We start from the raw sequence: 26,079 nt of genomic DNA on the forward strand, positions 1-26,079 counted from the left end.
AGAAATGTAATACCACAGAGTCTACCCGCCAACGCTGTCATTTCCTCCAAGGAAAGTGATCTCTGTCACCTGGGGATCAATTTAACTGGGAAGTGGTCGGAAGCAGCAGAACAAAGCTTGAGTCTTAGAAGTCTCAAACTTTGTTCCCCTGGGGATCTGTTGTACTAGCGGGAGGCTCCACCTGGAGGCTGGCAAACCCTAGACAAAGCCCATTCAAATAAAATAGGCTCTTAAACTGAGCAATTGACAGACACAGAACGGAACGATCCGGGCGCTCATGCATAATCCACCGCCAGGAGGAGCTCTAAGCAGCAAAAACTCCCCTTCCCCCAAGACTTCATAAGCGTCTCTGGCCACGGATTTTTTTTTTTTTAAAAAGGTTCCCCGCAATCTTCCTTTCTGGTTCAGATTAAAAGCTACAGAAGAATCTTGTGGCGAGATGCCGCCGACTCCGCGGCTCTTTCTCATTTTGGGTTATGTTAGTCGCCGGCCGACTCCTCTTAGAGCCACAGACTGAGCACAGCTCCCCCTCTGACATTTGGCTCCGTGCGGAAGCCACGGGAACAAATAAAAGCAGCAGGCCATTGGAAACGCTCCCCTTTCCCGCAAGCACACGGCTCGCTGGTGGCTGCCTCTGCGGGGCGGGGAGGGGCGTATAAAGCAGAAAGGGAACCATGTTGTTGTCGGCGACCATGGAACGGAAGACGGCCAAGCCCTTAGCAGCTGGCAATCAGTGCAGAGAAACTGGGTGGGGCAGGATTTCAAGCAATGCATTTCAGATTGTACGATTTGCCAGGAAAGCTAAATAAATAAAAAACGCCGGCTGGTTAAAAACAATACCAAAAAAAGAAGAGCATATTTAGACGGTGATTGACAGGCCACCAATTAAAACCTTTTCGAACCCAAACGCAGCAGTTTCCAGAATCCTGGCAGAAGGCAAACGCTTTTAGTTGCTTAGGAAGGGAATTGCGCTGATTTACGAAGGCCTCGTACTTGACAGTACACATCCACGCCGCGCCACAATACAAATGCTCAGATCGCGACTTCGGCCTTTTTACTTCCGTTCCCGTTTCTTTATTTTTATTCCTGTTTCGTTGTTTAGCTTTTTTCTTTTTTCTTTTTTTTGGTACGGCTCTCGCCCAACAATCTTCCTGAGTTGGTTTCCGGATCGAAGCCCCAGCACGAAAAGAACTGAAGCCCCGTATTTGTGGGCCGGCCCACCTATTACACGCAAGCCGGAAGTCCCGGTTGAGAACCGTGAAGGTTGTAACTCCCGGCCTTGCTTCTCTCTATGGTCGCTTGAGGTGACGCTCTGCAGCAGCCTGCAAGGGCTCTCTGTGGTCCAGCCAGCCGCCGTTGCTAGTAGCAGGAGGTTTGTTTACTTCCGGGACTGGCGGCGCTCCCGGCTGTGTCTCCCTCCGCGGCCCTTTCCCCTCCCCCTGTCATGGGGGAGGCCGAAGAGCAGGTGCCCGGTGAGTTCCCCGGCCAGGGACGCCGACGACGACGGCGACTCTCCCTCCCTCCCTCCTCTGCCTTCTCAGCGATGCCCGCGCATGGCAGGATCCCCAGCTGCTCCTCCTCTTTCTTCGCCCCTGGATCCTTCATTTCCAGCCCACCTAGGCTTCCTTGGCGTTAAGCCCCACTGACGCGAGCGGGGCTTTCCGCCAAGGTCTGTGTTTCTGCTTTTTAAAACCCCATCAGGCAGTCTCAGAGGAGTAGCTGCCTTAGGTTGCGGTAGCGAAGGAAAACTGGAAATAAACGGCCCCATAAAAGCTCATGAGATTTTGTTCCAGTAGAAGTTTTCTTGAAGCAGAGTTCACTTCATGAGATGCATTCATACATTTGACTCTTGAATTTATTGATTTGAAATTTTTTAAAAGTGCAACTGGACGCATTCTTAACAAAAACAGAGTCCAATAGCACATTTAAGAACAACAAAGATTTATTCCAGGTGTGCTTGGGATGCATAACTAGTTAGCATGGTGGTGCATGGCCGTTCTTAGTCCTTGGAGCGGTTTGTCTGGTTAATTCTGATAACAAACGAGACTCTGGCATGCTAACTAGGTGCTATTAGACTCTATTTTTGTTGTGCTACTTCAGACCAACACGGCTACTCACTGGACTCTTTCTTGTTAGACAGGAGGTTCAGTGCATTTTAATCTCTGCTTCTATAAGATTGTTGTGTACTCCACCTGTAAACACTGAAGAGTTTGTGCCTTCTCTTAACATGCTCATCTTACTGTGTGTTCTCAGTGGCTCTTTTTTGCCACTTGCAAAGCATGCTTTCAGTATTGAACAATTTAACTGTGCCTGTAGAACTGTTAATGTAAATCTTCTGACTAACATGCTGGTTGGCTGGTGTGTGTATGCATGTGTTAACATGTGTTAGCAAGTGGGTCAGTGGGAATGTCTTTCAGCGGTATTTATTTACAGTTATATAAGCAGTTTTGCTTGCTCTCTAAGAACCTGGGGAGAACAGGTAGAGATTGCCACCTGCAAATAGGGGAGGGTGTACATAGGGAGGATGTTAGGATCTGTTGGTGTTTATCATCTTTTGCGTTGCAAAATGTTCTGACTTGGGGTTAAGCAAATATGTAACCAGTTTTCTTTCTTCTAGTATCAGGTGCTATATTCACATTTGGAAAAAGCAAATTTGCAGAAAATGTTCCTAGCAAGTTTTGGTTTAAAAGTGACAATCCTTTACATATATCATGTGGAGATGAACATACTTCTGTTGTTACAGGTTGGTGTTAAAAAAGTTGTTTTCCAATGTCCACACTTTTGAATCAATGGTTTTGCTGCTGTCTTTTAGAAGTACTACTATAAGTTATCTGAGAAGCATTAAAGACTGTTATCCTAAGTACATTTACAGCACAATCTTAGCCTTGGGTGTTTCATAGAAGCAGTAATGTGATTGTCAAAACATGACTTGTATTTCCAATGAGTGCAAAGTGAAAATATTAATATACCTATTCTGGATGTATGGAGACACAAATTACACAGGAAGTACCGAAGTACAAGGAACAAGAGACGTCAATTTCTTTTTGTACCACTTTAGTTTAATATCTGAAGATACTCTGAGATGTGTATGATAAACTAAGGTTGGCGAATGGCTGAGGTTCTATCAAAAATGCCAGCTGATGAGAGGATGTCTATCAGCAAAGCACAGCTCCCTTGCTTTCCCCTTTCTGCTACAACTCCATATGCCCTCCAAAATGTTGCTCTTAGGGGATGAAGGAACCCTAGGAACAGCATGACAGGGAAAGTGTGAGGTCTACAGTCACCTGTTTCTATCACTGGAAATACTCAGTTGAATCCAACCTTATGTTTTTTTACCATTCTAGATTAATTTTAGATTAATGTCAAGAGCAGAAAAAAATGTGTAGTAAACTGAGAAATTAATCTTCCTGTGTTATTCATTCATAAGCTACATATGTTTTTCTTAAGAAAGCAAATGTTCAGCACAGCAACTTCATCATACTGGAGTGCTTGAAACAAAATAAATTATGGTGGATTATTTTTTTGGTGTCTGTATTCTGTAGGAAATGGTAAACTGTATATGTTTGGAAGTAACAACTGGGGACAACTAGGATTGGGAACAAAGAACACCATCAACAAGCCAACATGTGTGAAAGGTTTGTTTTGTATTATATGGCATTTTAGAAGATTTATTTATTATTTAATTTGTATCCTGCTACTCACAAAGTCTTGGGGTGGCTAACAAAATAAAGATAAACCTGTACAATAAAATAAGTAGTATAAAATTGTAAAATAGATAAGATATAATAGAACTCCTCTATAAAATCAACAACGGGCCCCCTTCATTGGTCCCAGCGTGGGTAAGTTAGACAGCCTGAGAGAAAATGGGACAATATATATTCAGCAATACACATATGTATGCATAAACATGTATGTATGTATGTAGTGGAAGGCCAGAAATAACTGCTACCTGCAGTAGGTGCTCACTGGTCTCAATCAAAGACTTGGTGGAAGAGCTCTGTTGTATAGGCACTGTGGAACTGCTGGAGTCCAGGCAGGGCCCTGATCTCCTTGGGAGCTCAAGAGCGAGAAGGTGCACTTCCTGATCTGGTCTTGTCTCTTCCAGCTAGAGGAACTCTGCCTTTGAGGGGGTAAGCTTCAGGTGGTTTCATTAGAACCATTCTGTCGCAGCCTCCAAACATATGGCCAGGGCTTCTTGGGGGGGGGGGGGGAGATGTTACCTGACATTCCATCCATCAGGAGATGTTCAATTAAAAAAAAAAGATGTCTAATGTCACTTGGAACACCAGAGATACTGAGATAAAATCTTACATTGCATTAAGACTTGAGGTCATAGGCAATTCATGATCTTTTCACTGGCTCTATAAAGTCATTTCTGAAGATGTACTCCAGAAAACTTGATGTTTCGTTATTTAACCTAAAAGATGATGTGAAGAAAATGTAAGTTTTTGTTTGTTTTCTGGTAATGAGCGCCTAAGAAAAACACATCAACTCTGTTTTTAGAGACATTGAAAGAAATACTTAATGAATCATTTGATTATTCAGTTGTAAATAGAATTAGAAGACTCAATTTACTGCAGTTGTCCATCTTGCCACTGATAGATGGTTACATAATTACTGTAGAGTAGTAACACTGAACAGATTGAATAACTTTTAAATGGTTTTGTGTTTTCAATTCATAGTTTTAAAACCAGAAAAAGTAAAATTGGCTGCCTGTGGGAGAAATCATACTTTGATTTGTACAGGTATGTAACTTTTGTTTTTTATTTATTTATATTTTGGATTTATAACCCTTCGATCTGAAAGTTGGCTCATGGCGGGTAACAACAATAATCCAACAATAAAAGCCCATTAAAACCCCAATCGACAATATTACAACCCCAAACAGATGGCAAAACTTCATATGGGGAAAGACTTTATGAGGCATAGGGAGAAACCAACCTGCATCAAGATGTCTGCCGCCAATGTTGTGGCTAATTCTGACAGGAGTATGTATGTTGAGGTGAGCTTCCTGCATCAATCTTTAAGAATGGCTTTAAAAATCAATCAGTCCATCTAACTAATTGACTAATTGCTTATTGCCTCTCTTACTGCTGTGCAACCATAAATAGTAGTACTAAATCTAGAATCTTCCTACAAGTTCCTTCACTAAATGCTATGGTTGCAATACTGCACACAGTTCAGTCGTGGAAATAGGACTAGGAGCTTTTCGGGATTACAACACAGCCACAATCTAAAGGGACAGTAAGCGTATTTGCAACTGAGAGCTCAGTACAAGAGCATGTTTCCACTTACAGAGGAAGAAGTACCTATTCTCTGTGCTGGTTCCTGCAAACCCCATTTTGTAGATAGCCAGTGTTCGATCTACACCGCAGCATAGTTACAATTTATTAAAGGGTGCAAGTGAATGCCGGGCATTCCCGTTTTCAGTGTTGTCATGGTGCTCATTTTCCTTGAACAGTATTGTAAAGAACACTGGTGCTAACCCTGTTTAATGAGATGACCATGACATATGCATGAGCAGAACATTTAGTGGGTTAGTACAGTAGTTTCCTATGGATAATTGGCTAATCTTTTATGTACAAATACCCTTGCAATTTTTCATGGGGGAAGAAAAATTGGGGAAGAAATTGAGATAGTGGCAGATGGGGAAGAAATTGAGGTAGTGACAGATTTTATTTTTTTGGGCTCCAAGATCACTCCAGATGGGGACTGCAGCAAAGAAATTAAAAGACGTTTGCTCCTGGGGAGGAAAGCCATGGCAAATCTAGACAGCATCCTAAAAAGCAGAGACATCACACTGCCAACAAAAGTGCATTTAGTCAAGGCTATGGTATTCCCAGTTGCAATGTATGGCTGCGAAAGTTGGACCATAAGGAAGGCCGAGCGTCAAAGAATTGAGGCTTTTGAACTCTGGTGCTGGAGAAAACTCTTGCAAGTCCCTTGGACTGCAAGGCGAACAAACCGATCAGTCCTAGAGGAGATCAGCCCTGACTGCTCCTTAGAAGGCCAGATCCTGAAGATGAAACTCAAATACTTTGGCCACCTCATGAGAAGGAAAGACTCCCTGGAGAAGAGCTTAATGCTGGGAGCGATTGAGGGCAAAAGAAGAAAGGGACGACAGAGAATGAGGTGGTTGGATGGAGTCACTGAAGCAGTCGGTGCAAATTTAAATGGTCTCCGGGGAATGGTAGAGGACAGGAAGGCATGGAGGATCATTGTCCATGGGGTCGCGATGGGTCGGACAAGACCCCACCTAACAACAACAACAACCCTTACAATGAGTCAACACGCAGTAGAATCTCTCTTTTTTTTTAAATATAGTATGTGGAATATAGAATTTAAAAACTGAATTATCTCTTGCACTCTTGCAGCAGCAGGAGTTACTTCTTTGGCATTCCATTTTATCAATAGCACCTACTTGTATGGCAGACTGCCTTTTCTATCTGCCCTAAAAATGAATTAAACCTTGAGAAAGACAGCTCCTTGGGCAGAGGAAGGGAGACACAGGAGTGAAGCGAAGCCTTTAGCAATAGTTTCCTAGAGCCAACAGGCAGCCTAGTCTGGATGATGAGCACAAGGATTCTTCAGTGCTCTCACCCTCCTGTCCACTTGTCTTAGCAAGGGGCAGGGTCTGCTCTTCCTTTCCATGATTGGTCCTGCCTTCCTCAGAATAATCACAGCCTGCAGCTGAGATAAAGAACTTTTCATCATTGCCTTTCCCTCCCAATAGAACTTTGCAGCTCTTACCCTCCTGTGTTAAAATGATTATCTCTGCAGTTCACCTTTTGAAAAGATCAAGGCAACAGAACCCACTTTTTGATGTGTGTAAAAAAATCCCCATGAACTGAACATGTCTGTTTATTTTTTGAAGTTTTGCTTTGAATGAGAATGTACTTGCTCTACAAGTGTTCTTCTCTGTCCAGAACAAGGGAAAGTGTATGCTGCTGGAGGTAACAGTGAAGGACAGTTGGGAATGGGTGACACAGAAGAAAGAAGCACATTTCACCTTGTCAGTTTTTTTACACACCAGCACAAGATTGAACAGCTGGCAGCTGGTTCCTACACTTCAGCAGCACTTACTGGTGAGAGCCGCAGCTAACACAGGAGATGTGTCGGAGAGGGGAGTTATTGCACTTGAGGGGTGCTTTTCCTTGCACATTTGTGAAAGCCCTGAGATTAAGATTACTTTGCATACCTAAGAACAAGTTAGCCACTGAAAGTGTGAAGAGGCAATCCTAACACCTTGGAGACTCTGCTTCCATTGTTTCTAGATGATAGCTGCACCTTTGAACATTGTGCTATGCAATTATTTTTAGCAACTTAAAAAAACATTCAATTCTTTAAAGTACCTTTTAGCTATTTTCTAGATAGAAAATAGCTAAATGATAGAAATGTGGATTAATTTGGGGAAATAATCTTAGACATTCCAGAGATAAAGGTTTATATCAAGGAGAGATGTTCCTAAATATTGTGCCCTCCAATTTTGTTTTGATATGAGAAAATTTTAGACAAGACACCTGCACACAGTAGGGGTTTGTGTCCATTCAGAATGGCACATTTCTCTCTCCCTTCCAATATCCCATGCTATATTATAACCTTTCAAAATTCTCCTCTAACCTTCCCAAATTAAAAAAAATTGCATGATGTAGTGTAACTTTGTAGTTACAAAGTCACAGTGCTGTGTTTTGTATTATTTACTTCTTTACCATGGATGATCTCTATTTTTAGTGGATGGACAGCTTTTTATGTGGGGAGATAATTCTGAAGGACAAATTGGCTTGGCTGACAAAACAAATGTGTGTGTGCCTCACCAAGTGGATGTTGGCAAACCTATTTCCTGGATCTCTTGTGGATATTACCACTCAGCCTTGATAACACGTAAGCCCCAAGATATACATAGTAAGATTGTGCTGATTCTTTTTAAAGTTTTGCTTTTGTTTGTTTTCAACTTTTCATTCATTTTGATACCACTGCATTAATTTATTTTCTAGTGGTTTCTATGAGCAACATGTTTCTGGTTGTAATATTTTTGTTTTCCATGTAGTTTGGATGAAGTATTATAATATAATAGAGCCAGGGGAAATCAACAATGTTTGATTTTCTTTAGTTTTTGTAATACATTTTAAAAATCCCCTCATAGTTTTAAAATTAATGCACTTTCCTGTTAATACAGTGGTGGGAGACACACATAACTATTACTCTTGTAGAGAATGATCTTTGTGTTCTATTTTTCTACAGGAGATGGTGAACTTTACACTTTTGGGGAACCTGAAAACGGAAAACTAGGCTTGTCACGGGAGCAGCTGAAAAACAGCAGGGTTCCACAATTTGTTTCTGGAATTTCTGGTAGGGTTACTAAGGTCTCCTGTGGAGGAGGACATACAGTGGCTCTTGCAGGTATATAACTGGTAACTTTATCCTGATTTCTGAATATCAAGATGTTTCATGCCCAAGACATTTGGGATCTGTATTTGGATTTCTTCAATAAATAAGTTGCAAAATCCAACCATGGGGGGGGGGGGGATGGTAGATGTTGAGATGGATACTTAATTCTTTCATCCCATACTGTTTTTCTGACAGAAACTCTCTCCCCTAAACAGCTCGTTGTCCCATTGTGGAAGAGAGATACTGTACAGGTGCCTGTCCTCCCCCACAACAGGGGTAAAACAGTTGTGGGGCAAGTTCTGTTAGAGAAACAGTGTGGGAGGCAGTTAAAAACCTTACTCCACAGCGCCACAATCCATGTCTGTATTGGGATTCCTATGCTGCTTATTGTAGTAAAACTATACTTCTGAGAATCTGATCACATAGGTTGCTGTTGAGTTGAAACTGTTGTTTAGTTGAAACACTTGAGGCCTACTGCACAGGGTTGTTGTGCAGATGAAACAAGAAACAAAAGAACCTCTGCAACAGCATCCAGTTTCTGGTGCTGAATGCAGTTGCTAGGGTCCTCACTGGTTCATCTTGGAGGACCTTCATCCAGCCTGTGCTGAGGCAGCTGCATTGGTTACCAGTTATGGCCTGGATGAAGTTCAAGGTTTTAGTTTTGACTTTAAAGGCCATTCGCGGCTTGGGCCCTGCCTATCTGAGGGACCACTTATCTCCTTATGCTTCCCACAGGGTTCTTTGCTCTGCAGGTACTAATCTGTTAGTGGTCTCTGGCCCTAGAGAGAGATGCCCAGGCTCGACCTGGACCAGGGCCTTTTTGATCCTGGCTCTGACCTGGTGGACTTAGCTCCCAGGAGAGCTGATGGCCCTGACAGAGCTGTCAAAGTCCCACAGGGCCTGTAAAATGGAGCTCTTCTGCCAGGTCTTCAGGTCTGTTAAGATCAATGGGTCCCCTCAGGCTACACCATTCCATCTGACGAACCTCTTCGTGGACAGCTGTTGGGAGGCTGGAGGATTTTTCCTTCTACCATCTTGTGTTTGTGATTTTTATAGTTTTAGGGTTTTTATGGGATTTTATGGGGTGTTATCTTATGATCCGCCTTGAGTCCCAGGAGGAAGGCAGACTATAAATAGAATAAATAAATACATATATATACAATAATTACCTCAATGATCTTTATGTTTTTCTTGCTATTTTCTTGCTGTTTTAGTCTCACCACAAAACTTACCTAATGACAGTGAACCTGAAGCCTTTACACATTGCCCTAATATCATCTTGTAACTCATGGGAAGGTTTACAGAGTACTAAACCAGCCTGGTTCCTCAGAATCATAAGATGCTGTGTGTCAGATAGGGCCTGTCGCAGGAGGCTGCAAAGCCTTGCAGTGGGGAAGAGCCTCACCTTCCTTTGGAATGGCCCTCACCAGTATCTCCTCCACCTGGTAGTCCCCATAACCTCATCTTTCCCCTCTTCCTCTCCTTTCCAACTGCCCACTTTTTATCTGACTCCCCTTCAGTTGTTGTATTTCTACATCTCATTGAGGAAAAACAGTTCATAGGGTTAAAATTTACATTTAAAATCTAAGAAATAACCTATAGTTCCCTTCTCTTCATGAAGAATTATAGTACCAGAATTTCCTTATATTCCTAATATTTTGCATATAGGCTGTACTAACTTTGTTTTTTTAATTTAGGAGATAATATAAACCTTAGTATTCATAACATAGATCCACTTTTCCCTGTCCCATTCATAATAGAGATCCCCTGTCCCTTCCATAATAGATCCACTTTCCCCTTTCCCTTTCATAATAGAGATCTCATTCCTTTGTCTATTTTTCATTAAGGCCATTACACCAAACCATCACACCTATAATTTGGCAGCAAAAAGAAGGTTGTTCACAACCACCAGGTAATGTATAGATTATAAACAGGCAAGGGACAACAGTTACCTTCACTGTAGTTCTTAGGTGACTGATTCTAAACTGTAACAAGATCACTGTAAAAGTTTCTTTGAAAGCTTTTTATTTATTTCTAGCTCTGCAAAAAAGTCTGAAAGACTGAATCAGCAGATGACTGATTTTATAGTAGTTTTGTTTGATTCAAATTGAATTAAATAAAGTTTTTGCTAGTAATTCCACAGAGGCATTTCTGAACAGAGAATCTCACCATTAGTCTTCCTCCAAGTCATCCTATGCTATCCACACCATAGCTTCAACACCTTATATTGTATCAATTTTTATTATCTATTACAATAATCCCTGCAACAGCATTTATGCATTTTCTACAAATCTTTTTCATGGACATACAGTTTATATTTTCCCTATGGATTTCATTTTGCTCATATCTGCCCAGCTATTCAAGATTAATTTGAGCTTTCTTTTATAATCTCTCCCATTTTTTGCCTCAGTCTGGACTTTGTGGACCATGAATTAAATATTATTGACACCTACCTTTTTTAGGGGGAGATGTCTATACCTTTGGTCTTGGCCAATATGGACAACTTGGACAAGGTACATTTATTTTTGAAAGTTCTGAACCAAAGATTGTGGATCTGGGAAGGCATAAAATCTGCAACATAGCAAGTGGGGAAAATCACACAGCTTTGATAACTGGTATGTATGCTGTCTACTTAGAATTTGTTCTAATATGTTGTTTGTATACTTTTTATATCATCATCATATAATATAATATCTATTATAAATCTGGATTATTAAACAGAGAATTTTAGACCATGAGCAGCAGGAACTCATACCTACCCAGTCTCGAGTCTGCTCACCAGCATTCTTTGGCATCATTATGCAGAGAAATATTATGCCTACATATTTGCATCTCCTTGATGTCCCACCCCTGAGAAGAGCTTTTCTCCTGGCACGAATGAATGCTTTCCCCTCAAAGGTCTTAGAGGGAAGATTCCACCATATCCCATACCATGCGAGACTCTGTCCGTGTGGTTCTGGTTGCCCTGACTCTGTCTCACACATTTTGTTAGATTGCCCCTTATATGAGCAGTGTCGGGATGACAGCTTTGTTGCTTTGCTGGGAAACAAGCCTTCTGTAAGTAAATCTATGACCTTGCAATTTCTGCTCTCTGACAAAGACCCAGAGATAACCATTTTAGTTGCCAGAGTTTTAACTAAGATGCTTTTATAATATGCTGCCTACCTTGTATTTTATCTCTTATAGTTTATTTAATCATTTTAAGATCTGTTTGGTCATGTAACCCCATTTTATTATTTTGTTGAAATTTTTAAACCCTATTTTTATATGTCTTATACATTTTATGCCAATAAAAGGTTACTGACTGACTGATAAATCACTCACTTAAGAGAACTGTGTACAACTCATGCTGTTGAATGTGAAGTAAAGTTTTCTCCAAAACAATCAGGGCTGTCCCAAAATTCTGGTAGTGAATCACCTGGACCTTCCACCTAAACACCATGAAAAAAGAGGGGTTAATCTCTACAGGGGGCAGTGGCTCACATAGGCACCAACCATGTATCAAGATCCAGACTTCTGAGGAGCCTCCTAATGCTATGAAAGTAGGTGATCCTCTACATATCATGGGCTCACACTGTTTAGGGGTTTAGAAGCTAAGACCCAGGAACGGTGTAAGAATTCCTTTGTTGAGAAGGAGAGTGCGAAATTACTAATTGAGACTATCGTAGTCTATAAGAAGTTGATTGGGGAGGGTATGTTTTCATTTTTTTTCAGTGCCTGTCTAAATTGCACACTGGAAAAACTAGTTTCTTTAAGATCTCATAGTGCATGCATCTGTGATCCCAAGATTCAGAGATCCTAGGAAAATCACCTTATGTTATAAAGTAGGGGGGAAATAGAGAATAGGAAGAAACCTTTGGGAGAAATTATTTAATTTAAAGGGATTATTTTAATGGTTTTCTAATTCTTGTTTTCATAAAACAGAAAAATGCAATTGTGTACTTTTGCAACAAGACATTAGAAATCCTTTGAAAAGTATCTTCTTTTGTGCCAAAACATTTTTTTCTAAATTGAAGGAATTCATTTTTATTTTTTGTTTTGGCTTTGTATTGCAGCAATGAATAATTGCTCCAAAGTACCATAGAAACAATAAAAAAGCCACTCTTTCACAATTTTCCACATTTTTCAAGAAACTATAGACTGGTTTTGAAGGGGCTTTGATTATTTTACAACACATGTGTTGTAGCATTCCTAATTTTCAGCATTGCAGAAATAGCCCTAAGATTTTAAATATTTTTTCCTTGAACTCCACAGATGTTGGGAAAATGGAGAGGAATGTTTGGTTCCCTTCCCCCCAGTTAATATTAATATTCTTCTTCTCCAATGAAATTCAGTGGGCACATGATGGATTAAAACCCTAGATCAAAAATATTTGGAGGAATCTGCAGATCCCTAGTTATGGTTATGCTTGTGGTATTTCTACTGCAACCCCCTTCTGAGCAACTTCCAGTTGCCTTTTTAAATCCAATTTTGTTGTGAGCAGAGTGGTCTTCCTAAAGATTTAATTAAGTAGCTATTGAGTTTCTTTTTCATGATCCCACAAACTGTGGCATTAATATTTCCAGCTGCCTTGGGAAATCTGTTATTGAAAGTTTTGACCCTGTTTGCAAAGTGGCATTGAGGACTCCACAGTAAGGTTGGAACCATGGAAGTCTGGCTCCTAATTCTTACTGTAAGGAATGTTTTTGAGATTTCCAATTGAGCATATTATGGATCTGTTTCTGTTGTTATGATTTCATACAATTCCCTCCTTTATTTTCCCTTACTTTTAATAAAAACTAGAAGGAAAGCCTGTTTTCAAAATGGGCTGTAGAAAGTTGAAGGAAGGGCAGAAGGACCCACAGAGTCAGGTAGGCTAGCCAGCAGGGCCTGGGAGAGTGGCATGGCCACTGCGGAGCAGGCCTGGATGACCTCGCCTAGGAGTACAGCATGGCGGAGTGTACCCGACTGGTCTCCCCCAGCTCCCTGGCTTACCTCCTGCTGGCTCTTCCTCCTCATGCCAAATGCTGGGTAGTGGCATGGAGAAGGAGGAGGAGGAGGATGGGGGCGGCGAAGAGCCTCTGATTGGCCAGCTCCATTTTGGGGGCATGTCCCACAGTGAAGCTTGGTACATTGTTGGGAAGTACACACACTCAATTATTATTATATATAGAAGATAGATACTATCTTATAAGTTGGAATACATGCTTTAGGATGGCTGCTGTTGGAAATAAAGCAATTCCTTCTGCTAAAAGGTCTTAGGTTAGTTGGTGCTAAGATGTTTTGTCCAGTGCTATGTTCCATATAAGTGAAGGTGTTCCTTTCTCCACGCTTAGAGAATGGCCTTATGTATACCTTTGGAGATGGACGGCATGGCAAGTTAGGACTTGGTGAAGAAAATTACATGAATCAGTTTTTACCTACATTATGTGCTAATTTTTTGAGGTTTACTGTACATTCGGTAAGATTCGTTATTTTTCAAGCTTTGAAAAACTCCATATGCTTTATGCTATATTCAAAGGAACTCTGTTTAAAGTTTATACATCTGTTCTGCAATGTCATGTCCTTTAATTAAAGATGAGCAATGAAGAAATGTTAATTTCTTCTGATTACTAGTTTACTACTTCTGCTTAGATGGGAAACCAGATTTGTAGATGTTTCCATTTTCTGTGTGTGTGGACACAATGCTTCAATGTTTGTGCTGAAAACAGTTCAAAGGAATGGGCATATTTAAGAAAAATTATTGCTTTAGGTTTTTGATCTATGTTTTATTTTGGCTTTTAAAAATAATATTACATGTTAAAAACATGTTAAATAATATTACATGTTAATATTACATGTTAATATTACATTATGGGTATGGAAAGAAAGACAGTGACGATGACTGTAATTTTTTTAAATCCTTTGCTTCAGACTCTATTTTTTTGTTCAATCTCTCAGCTGCTTTAAGAGGTTCATTTCCATCATTCCACTGAAATGATTGTTGAAGGGAAACGTAACTTCCTTCTCAAAAGGGTTGCAAAGGCTTTGGCCTTCTCCCAATAGCTACAGGGGTGTCTGAGTTAGCCCTCCATCAACAAATTGTCAGGGAAAGGAACTACCAGAAAAATCAGTTTGGAGAGAGAGCCCTCCCATGCAGTTTAGAAAACAGGGAGAATGAACAGGGGACCTTCCATGAGTTAGGGTCAACTTCTTTGAGTCCTCAAAATGATCACAGGGTTGAACGGTCTTGGAGAGAACCATGGAAAACATCTGTCTACTTTCTTTAAGGGAGAGTACCAAAATGATTGGATATAAGCTGTGAGGTATTTGTGGGCTTTTTCACAGAACAGTCTCAACATTCTGCCAAATGTTGATACAGTAAGGGAAGTAGAGGCCCGCTGGCCACCTTTGGAAGTAATATTTGATGACTTCAGGCAGGTCACTGACTGAAGTGGGTAGGGCTAGCTTCAGTTAGGCTAACTACTTGACCACTAGATACTTGGCCTCATGACTTCTTAAAACAAGTGATGAGAGGATAATTCCCTCCAAGAATTATCAACCTCTCCCTTTCAATGTGAGAATTTCCAGAGTGGCTTAAAGAGGCAGTGGTCCACCCACTACTGAAAAAAATCACTGGATCCACAGGGCATGGCTAACTTGCATTTAGTGTTTCTAGTGAAGGTGGTTGAAAGGGCCTTTGTGGACCAATTACTATCATACCTTGATAAAGCTTCAGTCTTAGACCCACTCTAGTCTGGCTTCTGGCCTGACCATGGGGTGGAAACGGGGCTGGCTGCTCTGATGGATGACCTCCAGAGACAGCTGGATCAGGGCTGGTTGTTATTGGATCTTACAGCAGTGTCTAACATAGTCGATCATGAGATTCCGGCTCACCATGTTACCAATGCCGGAATACGGGGGGCAACCCTACAATGGCTGATCTCCTTTCTTTGGGGTCATAGACAGAGGGCTGCTGTCAGGGAGATACAATCTCACCAATAGCACCTCCAATGTGGGGTATCTTGTTGGTTGCTGTGAGAAACAATGCTGGACTTTCAGTGTGATTCAGCAGGACTCTTATATTTCTGTGTTCTCATGGGCACAGCAAAGGGTCGTCCCCTTTGAACAATACCACATACAATTGCTTCAGAGATAGAAGAAGGCTAAGAAGGCCCTCCACATCCTGTTAATAATCACTGTCAACTAAAATATTTGAACTTTATCTGATCTCAGTACTTCTGCCATGGATTTCAAGTTATTAGGCTAAGGGCTAGTATTTGTACATTACTCTCCCCTACCTGCATGAGAGAACCTCGGATGGTTTCTTCTGGTAGTTCTGGTGGGTTGCAGGACACATCTGTAGCTCAGTCTAATTGCTTCTATGCCTTTAGCTTGGCCTGACACAGTTTAACCATTCATAATACGATCCTAGCTTAGCAAGAGAGAGAGGGCTTTCTAAAAAATAAAAGTCTTAACGATTTAAAAACTTCTTATTTTTAATCACATGCCTAGTTTCTTCTTTACTGACGCTTATGTTTATCATGTTGACTTAGCTCAAAGTACTAGGCAGCTTTGCTTTTTAAATGACAAGCATTGTATGTGATGAAAGGTCATTGTCATGAATGTTATATGTCTGCAGCTAGTCCTCAAGAAAGATGCTGTCAGCTTTGTATGTCCCCCTGCCCCCCCCCGCTGTCATGTGGATGTGGGTTAATGAACTCAATTTTATTTGTGGAATAGGCTGCCTGTGGTGGTTGCCACATGCTGGTTTTTGCCACACCGAGGCCTAAAGACTCAGAAGAAATACGTGTGCCAGAATTAAATGAACATGGCTTATCTACTGTAGTTTCTGAATTGGGCAGAGATTCATTAGTAATAAACACCTTACATCGAACATTATCTGCACGTATGCGACGAAGAGAGAGGGTAAATCTTAATCTTTTTTCTTGGCCACTTTCTTATTCTCACCATGACTAAAATCCTCTAATTTCCTTTATCTTAGTTACTCATCTCTTATTTTTGCAACTTCTACAATTTGAGGGGGAAAAGAGGGGTGTTATTAGTTTCAACAAAGTGTTAACTGAGGAAGCAGAATATGGAGACATTTGAAACAAACAATTAGGCTTTAATTATAACCATAATTCTGTGGGATGATTAAATTGCACACTATTATGTGCCATGCTCTTATGTGCACATTGTCTGCTGGGCTGACCTTGCAATCACATCTGCCTGCCATGGTGGCCGTCATTCATGGCACTGGGTTTATTTGCATTAAAGTATGTCACAAGTTCAAGTGTAGACCATGAGTTGAGACAAAAACTCAGTGACACATGCTAGAAATCCCTGCTTCAGGCCACATATATTGCATGATGCTTTTACATACTAAGATCTGATTTCCAGACTGTTGGGTGATGACTACTCTTTGCTTTCCTTTATTTGTTTATTATCTTTACAATGACTTAAAGTTGCTCTGTTTTAAACCTTTAACAAGGAAAAATCACCCGAACAATTTAGTCGATTGGTACGAACACTTCCTCCTCTTGGAGACAGTTCCCTGAAGCCTGCACCTGGTGTCATCAACAGCACTTTCCCATTGGGTGGAGCCCCTGCAAACCTTCTAAACTCAGAGACAGCTAATGCAAATAAAGATAATGAATCTGCTGTAGACTATGGAACAGGTGACCATCTTTTTCCATCATGTTCTTCAAAATACTGTTGAACTTTATGAAGAAGAATCCTTATAGCTGCAATAAAAATTGTTGCTAACAATTCAACCCACAGTATATTTGTTTAAGTACAAATTAGATGCTTACAGATAGATATGACAGAGGAACTGTTACGTAAAAGATCTAAGGATCGCATTTAGCAGAATTATGAAAAAGGAACACGTTTTGGTTTCTAGACTAGGTTGAATATTGTAATGATGATAAACATTCCCTGTACTTCTTGAAACAAGACTTATCCTTGTGTTTCATCCTATGTGAATTTCCAGACTTCCTTTTTCACACCAAAATATTCCTTATGGTCCTCTGTTCCCTTTTAAAGCAGGTGAGAAGGAGGAGAGTGAGGGTGAAGAGGGGAGTTCAGTAGATGATGACACAAATGAGGGCAGAAACCTTGGGGATACCACAGATGTCTTAAATCTGGTGAGCTATCTACTTTTGATTATATATATCTTAAATAAAATGGTAAGACTGCCTTTCTGAAGTATGGTTGTTGTACAACATGAAATATCTTCCCTGCCCTATAGGTTTACACTGCATCTTAATGTGTGTGTGGCATCTCTTGGTACTGGAGGAAAGCATGTCATTGACCTTGGTTTTCCTTGACAGGGGGCTAACCCTGCCTTCTTTTTTCACCTCAGAACCACCATTGTTTCATCTGCTAAATCCTACTATCTGAATATTGAAAAAAAAATTAAGTCTTGTATAGTCTGACTTGTTTAACTTATTCCAGGTGATGCATACTTTCCTCATTGTATGTATGTGCTTAGAATTGTGTTGGTGTTTTTTCTGACCGCTGTCCAATTCTTAACCCATTTTATTAATCAACAAAATTATGATAAAATACGGTCTTCTACAAAATAGTATTTTTTATTCTTTTCAACTAGCGATAGAGGCCATTACATGCTGAAAGGCCCATTGACCAGCCCTTCTCATTTTTTTTCGATTGAAAAACCCCTGAAACATTCTTCAGGCTTCGAGAAACTACAGAAGTGGCACGATTGTGCAAAATATGGTTGGGAAGCTTAACTGTGGGTGGGTCAATATGACCATGTCATCCAATAAATGTTTAACAAATTTTAAAATATTTATAAAAATAATTCCCACCGTAGAGTTTTTTGTGAGTTTTGTGCCTGGTGGAAGAGCTCCCGTTTGAAGGCCCTGCAGAACTGTGGGTTTGGGCTCTTGAAGCTGCCATATTCTGAATCAGCCTCTTAGTCCATCAAAATCAGTATTGGCTACTCAGGCTGGCAGTGGCTCTCCAAGGTCTCAAGCCAAAGCCAGATGTTAGCTAGCATTTATGTGAAGGGGTGGGGATGCACATACAAGCATGCTGAGCTGCGAGGGTGGGAGAGAGCACCAGAGGATAGTTTATCGAGGCTGGGCACCAGGAGGAAACAGTACCTCTCGCCCCAAATCCACCTGGGTCCTTGGCTCCCCATCCCCTCCCCCATTTTGGGCTGCTGTGCTAAAGCCTAGGGAAGGATAAAACAGGCACGTTTGGAAAGTCCTGCTTAGTGTTGCTCTCATGAAAGTAAGTAAAATATTCTTTTGTTTTCAAAATGCTTTTGTTAACCACTCATATTGAAACATTTCAGACCCATGTGATGAAACTGGACCCCAGTGACCAGTCGCTACAGTTAACTCCAGTTCAAAAGCAAAAGGTACTATCAATTTACAAACATTATTTGTGGGAAAGAAGTGCCTGTTCTCTATAGGTAAATACACTGATTTGAAATAGTTTGTAGGCCAGCCAAGTCACTAGTTGCAGTTTTCTAAACAGCTGAATTCTAATTGTGTTTTCAATAAGAGTTGATAATAATAGATGAGTTGACTCAGTAAAACTATATGCAGTGTTGTGTCAACAGTGTGATATTGCTTCCAAGATGAACCTAGAAATGACATCATGCTGCTTTATGATTCAGTGGAAATGCTAAGGTAAACCTTAGCTGTATGTTGTATCCTAGCATGGTGTGACATCACTTAGAGGGTTTGCCCCAGAAATGCCGTTCAACACAATAGCTCTCATTCATGCCTTTCCCCAATCTCTTGACAAGTACCAGCCATCAGCTGGAAGCCCTGTTTGGGTCTCTCTGGGCCTTTGATTCACGTACTGTGTTTATGGCATTTTCACACACACACAAAAGTCACCCTTGTACTTCTTTCTTGAGAAAATGACACATTCACTATTCTTTTCAAGATTCCACCTGTACTGAAAGAAATAAATTAAAATTCAGACAACTAAGTCTAATCAATTATTCAACAGAACTAGTATTTTCTATTGTTTCATTTCGGTTTTTATAGGCTCTAGTTTTCTTGTGTGATAAATACTGAAATTACAATTCTGTAAAATAATATTTGGAAATGGACCGTCCTGACTTGATTTAACAATAACAACAATGGCTTGCCGGGTTATCTCTTTGAACATTATGGTCCATTATGGAATTCTTTCCTGTTTTCAATAAAGTAAAAATAGACAAAACAGGAGATTCCTTATAAATAGATGCTGCCACACACTATTGTTTTATTATATAGTTATAAAGTTCAAAGACAAAATTCTGTTAGCACCATTCTGTTTGGAAATCACATGATTAACAAGTACTACCCATGTCTAGGTGGTACCGGGCACTGCTTGTGGGAGCGGTTCTGCCTTCAGGTCATGCTTTTGCAATCTGGTGGGACACTGTGGATGCCAAATTTGGTGTGCCTTTAGTCTGATTCAGGAAGATCATCTTATGATCAGGTTTTCATTGTATATTAATAACAGAGCTAGGTGCATACTTTAAATGTACGTATTCCTATAGGAATATATTTACTATGGCAAAGAAGTCTGTTCTTTTATATTTCCTTTGAGTAGTGTATATTTAAGCTGTAACACCTGTCAAGTTATGCATCTTAACTTTACACATTCTGATTTGTTTACTTTCTTATGTTCTATCATTTTGTTTTTAATGCTGTCCTTTCTTTTTCTTTTTCCCCTTTTTGCTTCTGATATGGAATAGAAGAAAAATAACAATGTGAAACTTAATGTATATGGAAATGTAGGGTTGAAAGAGTATGATCATACCCTAGTTCAGGGAGGTTTGGAATCAGGGGATGCCTCTCCCCAGGTGGAGCCTGTTCATCCTGGTTTATTTAGAAAGGAAGAGAAGAGCTGTTACGATGCTTTTGTAAGGAGAATTAAGGCTGGTAAGAAAAATGCCAAAAGCAAATCAGAACAGCCTGTTAGAGGACTGTCATTTGACCCTCGGCAGACTACTAAAAGTGAATTTAAACTAGGAAAAAGGGGGAAAGTGGATAAAAATTCCAGCTCATGTCAACAAGGCATGCCAGCAAGAAGTACTGCTGACAAATTGGGGCAGTTACCTGTGCATCTTCAGAAAAATAAAGCGGAAGCTGTAATAGTCAGATCTGACAAGGATGGGAAGATATATGTAAGTAAAGAAAGCAGTGAAGAACAGAAAGACTTAAAAAACAAAGAAAAATTTATGAAACAAGTAGCAGTAACACTGTCATCTTCGAGTGAGGAAACAAACAATGGCTCAGCAGACTATGTTCATCAAATGAACCAGTACAGCTATGGCAAAATAAGAAAGAGAGAAATAGATGTAGAAAATAGAAATATAAAATGGAAAGAAGAGCAGCATACCTCTAAAATGAGGAAGAAACTTGAAAACATCAGTATGAGTGAAGACAAGACCAGCATATCTGATGCATCAGATAAGGATGTTCAAGCAGAAGGGGAGAATGTAGAAAATGAGGAAAAGACAGAAAAAGGTAACAGTGAGAAAGTTGATAGTGAAGTAGAATCTGGAGATGAGGAAAGTGAAAATGAGAGTGGGAAAGAAAATAAAGAAGATACTGTAATAGCCTTTGATAAAAATGATGAAGATGAAAAAGATGAATTTCAGTATGAAATTAAAAGTGAGCATGGACTGAAGGAGCAGATGAAAGGAAACTTTCAAATAATGACTGAGAGAAGTGACATAGAAGATGAGGTACAAGAAGAGGAGGTACAGTTTGTAGATGACAGGCAAAAGGAAGACAAAACAGAAAATACAGAAGAGAATGAATTTCTGGAAGTAGTTGAGGAAGAACAAAAGAATAGTAGATGGGTTGAAGAAAAAGACGAGGAGAGCAAGAGTGACAAAGAAGAGAAAGAAAAGGAGGGGGACAAAAGTAATGAGTGGAGAGAGGAAGTAGATGAAGCAAGGGAAGATGATGAAGAGGAAGGAGAGGGGGGTGAAGATGAAGAAGAAAAAGAGGGGGAAGGGGAAGCAGAAGACGAGGAAGAAGAAGGGGAAGAAAAGAAAATTATGGAAGAAGAGGAAGAGTTTGGAGATTATGTTGAAGGTGGGGAGGAAGAAGGAGGAAGAGAAGATGAAGAAGAAGGAAGGGAAGATGAAGAAGAAAGAGAGAGGGAAGATGAAGAAGAAGGAAGAGAAGATGTAGAAGAAGGGGAAGGGGAAGAAGAGACTGATAAAGCAGCATTTGCAGAAGAACAGAATGAAGAGGATGAGGAAGCAGAAGAGGAGGAGAAAGAAGATACAGAGGAAGAGGAGGAGGAGGAGGAAACAGAGGAAGAGGAGGAGGAGACAGAGGAAGAGGAGGAGAAGGAGGAGACAGAGGAAGAAGAGGAGGAAGAGACAGAGGAAGAGGAGGAAGAGACAGAGGAAGAAGAGGAGGGGGAAGAAGAAGAAGAGGAGGAGGAGGAGGAGGAAGAAGAAGAAGAGGAAGGAGAAGGAGAAGATGAAGGAGAAGATGAAGGAGAAGAGGAAGAGGAGGAGGAAGTGGAGGAGGAAGAAGACCAAAAGAAAGAGGAAGAAAATGAATATGGAAAGGGGAGGAAAGTAGGACAAAAAACTAAATGTCATAAATATCAAGAAATAAAAAGAAGTGAAAAAGTGCCAACACATAAAATCAAAAGTTCTAAAAAGAATGTGATATCAAAACAGCATGTTGTTAATGGACTACAGCACTCCCAACAGTTTTGGAATAATGTTTTACCTCATTACTTGACACTAAAGTAGCACCAAAGACTGATGGTTATTTGAAATGGGTGTATTTTTTCAAGAAACTATTATTTTGTGCCAATATTTATATTTTGCATTTTTAATCTAAAATTTTGATTAAGAAATAAAACACAAAGTCACAGATGGGTAGCCATGTGAAGTCTGTCTAAAGCAGTAGAAAAGAGCAAGAGTCCAGTAGCATCTCAACATTCAATGAAATTTGAGGCAGGGTAGGAGCTTTGGTGATTTACTAACTTCTTCAGAAAGCTCATAGCCTGCCACAAATTTCAGTAGTCTTTAAGATGCTAACGGACTCTTCCTCTTTTCTATTACAGAGCCACTTTGGGATTTCAGGGGAATGCCTTAAAGCAGGGGTCATCAACCCCCGGTCTGCGGCCCGGTGGCAGGCCACAAAGGCCACAGTACCGGGCCGCCGCCAGCCACGCCTGCCTTCCCCCGCCGGCAGCAAGAAGGAAGGGAAGAGGCAGGCACAGCCGCTGGCATGGCGGTGACGCAAACGTGCATGCACGCTGTTGCTGTGCATGCATGTTAGCACCCCCTAGTGGCAAAAACGCGCATGCGCAGCAATTGTACGTGCGCATTTTCGCAGCACCCGGGCCGTCGGCTCTTCCCTCACTCCGGAGGCGGTCCCTGACCTGAGAAAGGTTTGGGACCGCTACCTTAAAGTGCAGCTTTCAATCTAAAGCACAGAATAGACAGTCCTACATTAGTACATATTTGCCAGTAACAGATGTGTGCTGTGTTCTCCTGTGTAAATCCAAGTGATCTAATTTAAAGGTCTATTGACTTCACTCTTCATGTCTCCTTACAGACCAGTACAATTACAGTGTTATTTGTCTGTATGGTTACCAAAGCCGATTTAGTGCACTGTTAAGCACTTGCTAATAGGGATGGTTGAGCCTCTTGTGGCGCAGAGTGGTAAGGTAGCAGACATGCAGTCTGAACCTCTGCCCATGAGGCTGGGAGTTTGATCCCAGCAGCTGGCTCAAGGTTGACTTAGCCTTCCATCCTTCCGAGGTCGGTAAAATGAGTACCCAGCTTGCTGGGGGGTAAACGGTAATGACTGGGGAAGGCACTGGCAAACCACCCCTTATTGAGTCTGCCATGAAAACGCTAGAGGGCGTCACCCGAAGGGTCAGACATGACTTGGTGCTTGCACAGGGGATACCTTTACCTTTAACAGGGAGGGTGTTTTTATCCTGGTGATTGCCTTTTGTAGCAAAAAAAACTGCTGAGGTATGCCTTTATGAACTAAAGAGCACAAGCCTTGAAGTCAATATCCAATTTTATTTTAAGGTGAGGCTTTTCTGTGTTTCAAAAGCGTGTGTGTTTGGTTGCCTATGCACAAGCCACAAATTCCAGCACCATCTGGTGAAAATAACGCTTTTGGGGAAGGAGAACATAGAAAACTGCACCTGTTGCATGGGCTGTTGGCTGGATAACGCCTGTTACATCTTTTGTATTCTGTGGAGAATAGAGGTTAAAAAGGTTTCCTCAAAGGACAAAACCTTACTCCATTTTATTCCATGCCCTAGCATCAGTGCTAGGGCTTCTATTTTCCAAATGTTCTCATACTCACTAAATATGTCAGTGTAATATGTTGAGCATGCCTTATAATAATAGTCCAAACAAAAGTTTAAAATACAGTGCACTCTTTTGGGGAAAAAACATTATCACCCTTCTGTTTAATTTGTTCTTTGTTTTAGATATGGTGACATAAATTTGAGATATTTTTTGTTGTTACATTCCTGTTTTGACCAAGAGTTTTATTTCAGAATAGTGTTTAAGCAGAAAACATGCTATTGCATTTTTTTCATCTTTGTGATGAATAGACCCCATCTTGATCTCAGTAACGTTATGAAAATAGGTGATCTTAAGCTGCCACATCTCTTCTTGACTAGGACTATCATTGGAGTACTGCACCCTGCATAGGAAGAACTAAAGGATTTTATAAATCTGTATGTATGCACTAAATAATCTTAATATCTGAGCACAGAAAAAGAATTAATGACAAAAATGTATATAGAATCATAGAGTTGGAAAGGACTGCCAGGGTTATCTAGTCCAACTGCCCTGAGCCTCTGGGGAGGGCGGTATATAAATATAATAAATAAATAAAATTACTTGCATAATGCAGGAACTCACAACTACTTTCCTACCCACAGTAGGAAATTTCATGCCAATGTGATCCTCTCCACCAAAAATCTCCAGAATCCAGCCTGGCCTGGAGGGAATTCACCTACCACCCCACAATTGCAACCAGCAATTCCCTGGCTATGCAAGGAAAGGCCACGAGAGACAAGCACTGACACATCCCTTTCTGCCCACCCACTCACAATTTGCCTAAGGTCATAAAATCAGCATTTCTGTCGATGACTATGTCGCCTCTGCTTAAAAACTTCCAAAGAAGGAGAGTTCACCACCTCCTGAGGAAGCTTGTTCCACTGAAGAACTGCTCTTTCAAGAACTTCTTCCAGATGTTTAGCTGAAAATTCTTTTGAATTCTTTTGAATCACATAATGTGTGAGGTAACTCTCACTTGCAAACTAGTGTAGTGATAGAGGAGATGCAAGACCAGGACTCATGCTTCCAACTCAGTCCATGGTTACCATTGGTGAGAAGAGAACTGTGAGACTTTGGGGGGTCACCTCCTTGAGTATTTGGAGCCCATTGTGGGCTCAGAAGTACAAAGGGAGTCTGCTTCTTTATCTTTAAAAAGCGTCTCTTTACGGTCACAAAAGCTAAATATCTCGAGTTTTAGTTAAAAATAAATATATTAGTTAAATGCATATCACTGCATTGAATAATATATTCCTTATCAAACTATGATCAGGGTAAAGCTGGTGCCCTTAGTTTGATTATACAAGTGTCTTCATATCCTCAGGATATGCAACGTTAAAAAAATTGTGTCACCATACATTGATTTTTGTAGTGTTTACAAATGCATCCATCTCTATCTCACAATGTACTATGCCTTGAAAAATCTTCAAAATATGGGTTGAATTATGGAATGGTAATTCTTGATGTAGACATAATTAATAATTGCATTTGCAGGAGTGGTTTGGTTAACTTTAAGACATGAGGTTAGATCCATGTTGAACTGTCAATTTCCACCAATTTCACCTTCCTGCAACAGATCCCGTCATATCCTTCCTCAGGATCCTCTTTATATTATGCATTCTGAGATCTGACTCAGATACATCCCCCTCCCCCCTCCAGGTTCTCCTTTGTTTGGATTCTTTGTTTTTGTCTCTGGTATAGATACCTGGAAGGGTCTGTTAATATTGGCAGAAGGTTGACAAGGGTCAGTATGAGAATGAAGGAAGCAAAAGTAGTCAGTATTGCCAAATATATCATTTATAGTTAATATATACTTAGTAAAAAGAAGAAATCTGAACTACACTGACAACAGGGACAAACCCAGTGTCTTATTGGGAGACTACATTATGATATTTCATGGTGGCTTCTATCCAGATTTTTGAACAGAAACTGGTGTGGTTGCCGTTTGACAAACATGGGCAGTATATCCCTTTTAATTCTTGATCAATCCGTTATGTCCTGTACAATCAGCTATAGTATCGTTCTAGACTACCTTCTTGGGTGGTGGTGACTCCTTCCTGGTCTCAGAAGGTGGTGCTCTGCCCTGTGGCCTTTGCTTTACAGAATGCTGTGGGATTCCATTCTATCCTCTGTTTTATTTTAACATTTATATGAAGCTGTTTAGGAAGGTCATCCAAAGAATCTGTGTTTTCTTATTCTCAGTATGTAGATGACGCCTAGCTCCCTCTCTGTTTGCTTCTTAATCTCTGGGAAGCAATGGAAATTCTGAACTGGTATTTAGAATAAGTGATCAGATTAGATGGGGTTGAACAAACTGAAACTTAATCCAGACAAGGAGGAGATGTTTTTGATTAGAGGAATGATTGAGCTGGGACATGTAGTGCCTTGGTAGAATTGAGTTTTTCAAGGTGAGG

General features: G+C 40.6%; 1 protein-coding gene across 1 annotated transcript; it reads left to right on the plus strand.

The window, feature by feature from the left end:
• Window positions 1-1,187: 1,187 nt before the first annotated feature.
• Window positions 1,188-22,232, plus strand: RPGR (retinitis pigmentosa GTPase regulator). The gene is made up of 14 exons (XM_077342926.1): window positions 1,188-1,472; window positions 2,618-2,743; window positions 3,543-3,635; window positions 4,683-4,745; window positions 6,927-7,085; window positions 7,732-7,881; window positions 8,242-8,400; window positions 10,851-11,003; window positions 13,704-13,828; window positions 16,090-16,275; window positions 16,841-17,027; window positions 17,395-17,495; window positions 18,671-18,736; window positions 20,075-22,232. Exons 1-14 carry the CDS (start codon window positions 1,445-1,447, stop codon window positions 22,100-22,102), a joined length of 3,624 nt encoding a protein of 1,207 aa, XP_077199041.1. The 5' UTR covers window positions 1,188-1,444; the 3' UTR covers window positions 22,103-22,232.
• Window positions 22,233-26,079: the final 3,847 nt, after the last annotated feature.

The sequence above is a fragment of the Paroedura picta genome, chromosome 6 (genome assembly GCF_049243985.1).
Source record: "Paroedura picta isolate Pp20150507F chromosome 6, Ppicta_v3.0, whole genome shotgun sequence".
In the NCBI taxonomy this organism is placed as follows: domain Eukaryota; kingdom Metazoa; phylum Chordata; class Lepidosauria; order Squamata; family Gekkonidae; genus Paroedura; species Paroedura picta.

Bases quoted from the DNA above. Each gene is read 5' to 3' on its own strand.
- RPGR (XM_077342926.1), top strand. From the start codon at position 1,445: ATGGGGGAGGCCGAAGAGCAGGTGCCCG. The intron at 2,744-3,542 runs GTTGGTGTTAAA...TGTATTCTGTAG, and splicing joins ACATACTTCTGTTGTTACAG to GAAATGGTAAACTGTATATG. The intron at 8,401-10,850 runs GTATATAACTGG...TACCTTTTTTAG, and splicing joins ACATACAGTGGCTCTTGCAG to GGGGAGATGTCTATACCTTT.